A 3,698-nucleotide genomic window follows, 5' to 3' on the forward strand; every position below is an offset into this window, starting at 1 on the left:
GGTCTGGGCGAAGGATGAGCGCAAGCGGCTGGCGCAGCAGAACCCCGACCTGCACAACGCCGTGCTCAGCAAGATGCTGGGTGAGCGGGAGGGGTGCGGGAGGAGGGCTGGGGGGGGGGATTCGGGGATACGGAACTGTGGATGCGGGATGCGAGAGCACAGGGCTACGGGATGCCGGAATGGAGCTAGGGATGAGGGGATGGTGGATTACAGGGGTGGGGATGAGGGGGTGCAGGCTGGGGATGTGGGGATGCAGGCTGGGGATGTGGGCTGCAAGAGCACAGGGTTGTGGGATGCAGGCGTCCAGAGCTGGGGATGTGGGAATGTGGGGCTGGGGATTCAGGCTGCAAGAGTAAAGGGCTGCAGAATGGGGGTATCGAGCTGGAGACACAGGGATGTGGGGATACAGAGTTGGTAATATAGGAGTGCAGAGGTACGGGGTTGGGAATGTGATCCGCAAGAGTACAGGGCTGTAAGATGCAGGAGTACAGAGCTAGGGATGTTGGGGTGCAGGGCTGGGGTTGTGGGGATAGGTTGTTATGGGTTAGAGCGTCCAAGACAGTGGAATGAAGGAATACAGGGCTGGATATGAGAACTGCAGGGGTCCAGGGCAGTGGGATGGAGGAATACAAGATGTAGAATATACGTTGCAGGAATACAGGGAGTCAGGGTTGGGAGTGTAGGATGAAGCAGTACAGGGATTTGGGATGTGCACTGCAAGGATACAGGGCTGTGAGATGCAATTTGCAAGGATATGAGGCAGCAGGATGTAGGATTAAAGGACATGGGGCTCTGCTAGCCAGGCTGCAAGGATATGGAGGTCCAGGAGCTGCATAAAAAGGATGGGGTGCTGTGGGATACAGGGATAGGGTGCTGTGGAATACGAAGATGGGGGATTCAGGTCTGCAGGCTCCAAGATTAGAGAGCTGTGGGCTGTGAGCTTTAGAGATATGGGTTGAAGCAATACCAGCTGAAGGCTGCAAGAATGCAGGACTACAGGGATGTGGGCTATAAGGATGCAGGGCTGTGGGATTGAAAGCTGTAGGATGTGGTGTTAGAGGATGGAGGACCACGGGAATGTGGGATGTGAGGATACAGAGCTGCATGTAGGCAAGATGCGGAGAAATGAGGCTTCAGGATGCAGAGATGCAGGGCTGTGGGGTTCACAGCTGTGGGGATGCAGGATATGGGAATACAGGCTGCAGGATGCGGGATACATGACTGTAGGATGCGGGATGTGGGAACACGGGAAGCAGGATATGGGTAGATGGAGCTGCAGGATGCGGGCCTACGGGAAGCAGGATATGGCCAGACGAAGCAGCAGGATGCAGAGACACGGGGCTGCAGGGTGTGGGGATGTGGGATTCAGGATATGGCACTGTGGGGTTTGGGGATGGGTGATTTGGGCAGCAGAAGTGCGGGGCTGTGGAGGTGGGATGCAGGGAAGGAGGCACACCAGGGGCTGGACTGTGCCATGGGGCAGTGGGAGGCAGAATCCCCAGCCCTGGCAGAGGGGTTCCCGTGGCCCCCCTGAGTGTTGAACCCCTGTTCTCCCACAGCACTGAAGTGCTGGGCACAGCTGCTGGACACGGGAATAGCCTGGCTTGGGCTCCCATTCCCCAGCTCTTTTTGTGCCAGTGCTGGGACCACACTCAGGTGCCAAGCCATCCGAGGGAGCCCTTCCCACCCAAGGACTGCCTCTCCCCAGGTGTCCCTGTGCCCTGGCTGGTGCTGGGTAGCTGAGCCGTTGTCACAGAGCTTCTCTTTCCCCCTCCAGGCCAGTCGTGGAAAGCGCTGAGCGCCAGCGACAAGCGTCCCTTCGTGGAAGAGGCAGAGCGACTGCGAATCCAGCATCTCCAGGATCACCCCAACTACAAGTACCGCCCAAGGAGAAAGAAGCAAGCCAAGAAAATCAAGAGGATGGAACCCAATATCCTCCTGCATAACCTTTCCCAGCCTTGCAGTGACAACTTCAGCATGAGTCACCATGGCGGCAGCCAGCCGGGCCACCCCCAGCCTCCCCCACTTAACCACTTCAGAGAACTCCACTCCATGGGGTCGGATATTGAAAACTATGGCTTGCCAACTCCTGAGATGTCTCCCTTGGATGTCTTGGAACAGACCGAGCCGGCGTTTTTCCCTCCGCACATGCAGGATGACTGCAACATGATGCCCTTTCGCGGCTACCACCACCATCACCAGATGGAGTTTCCCCAGGAGAAGTGCATGGGGCGGGACGTGGCCGTGCCCTATGCGCAGACCCCCTCACACTTGGCCGACGCCATGAGGACTCCCCATCCCTCCAGCATATACTACAACCAGATGTGCTCGGGAACTCAGAACGGGCTTTCCGCCCACCTGGGCCAGCTCTCGCCCCCGCCTGAAGCCCATCACATGGAGAGCGTGGATCACTTGAACCAAACCGAGCTCTGGACAGACGTTGACCGCAACGAGTTTGACCAGTATTTGAACATGAGCAGGACTCGTCCCGAAGCCTCGGGACTCCCTTACCATGTCTCCCTGTCCAAAGTGACTCCTAGAAGTATCTCCTGCGAGGAGAGCAGTTTGATATCTGCCCTGTCCGATGCCAGCAGTGCTGTTTACTATAGCCCCTGCATCACCGGTTAGGTTGGTCCCACGGCACGATGCACACACCAGGAGAGCCCCGACTCTCCTCTAAAAGCAAAAAGCCATCCTCCTTTAACCACGAGCTCCATCATATTTAGAGTATCTCATTAAATGCATCGCTTTCTTGTTTGTTCTTTTTTATTTTGATTTTTTTTTTTATTTTTTTAGAGACAGATCATGCTGAACTCACTGATATACCGTATAACTATATAACACAGATAGACGCCTTTCCCCGCCGCGCTCCCTGCTCCAGCCCTCGGCAGGGCACAGCTCTAGCTCCCACCAGCTCCAAGGGGCATTTTAAAGCCAATTCCAGTAAATCCTGCCTGAAACAACCACACCAGGATGAGCCAAAGTGACCTGCCCCCAATATTTAACCCAAGGGCAGGCGAATTTGTAGGGGGGGAAACTTTTAGGAAGACTTTGCCGGGGCTGTTAAAGAGTCGGCGCCCATTAGGGGTGGGCTTTAGGACAGTTTTTACTGTATTCTCAGCAATATATTTTAATTGGGCAACAAAACTATATTTTTACTAAGCATTTTTATATATAAAATGGTATTTAATGTCTTCTGGGTTTTTTTTTATTAGACTTTTTAAAAAGAAAACAAGGGATATCCATGAGATCTAAAGCATTTATGTAGCAAAGCTGGATTAAAAAAAAAAAAAAACAACAAAAAAAAAACAACGGAGGAGAAGGAAAAAGGAGATATTTTGTGAAAAGGGAATGAAAATGTAAATATTGTGGAACAACTGACTGGAATTTTGTACAAAAGAAAAATATGACTGCAAACACTTTTATTGTCTAGAACTGTATGGAGAGCAAACTGTTTTATACTGGTTAATTATTAAAACATCTTCATATAATTGTTCCCATCTTGTGTGCTTGTTGTGTGAACACATATTTTCCGCAAATACATGTTGTCCCAACCATTTCCAGATTTTTGTATCCGTTGATTAATGTTTTGACAACCTGGCAAATGTATTAATTTCCAAGCTGCCGCCCGCCCGCCCCGTCAGCCGCCTCGGGCTCCACGAGTGCAGCTCAGCTCAGCTCGGCTTAGCTCGGCTCGG

General features: G+C 52.7%; 1 protein-coding gene across 1 annotated transcript; it reads left to right on the plus strand.

The window, feature by feature from the left end:
* Positions 1-4: 4 nt before the first annotated feature.
* On the plus strand, positions 5-3,495 carry SOX18 (SRY-box 18; the record flags this gene model as incomplete). The annotated part of the gene is made up of 2 exons (XM_017833150.1): positions 5-80; positions 1,778-3,495. Coding segments are annotated over 2 exons (927 nt in total), but the record flags the coding sequence as incomplete, so codon positions are not given.
* Positions 3,496-3,698: the final 203 nt, after the last annotated feature.

This window comes from Lepidothrix coronata, unplaced genomic scaffold (assembly GCF_001604755.1).
Source record: "Lepidothrix coronata isolate B3197 unplaced genomic scaffold, Lepidothrix_coronata-1.0 Scaffold212, whole genome shotgun sequence".
NCBI classification, from domain to species: Eukaryota; Metazoa; Chordata; class Aves; order Passeriformes; family Pipridae; genus Lepidothrix; species Lepidothrix coronata.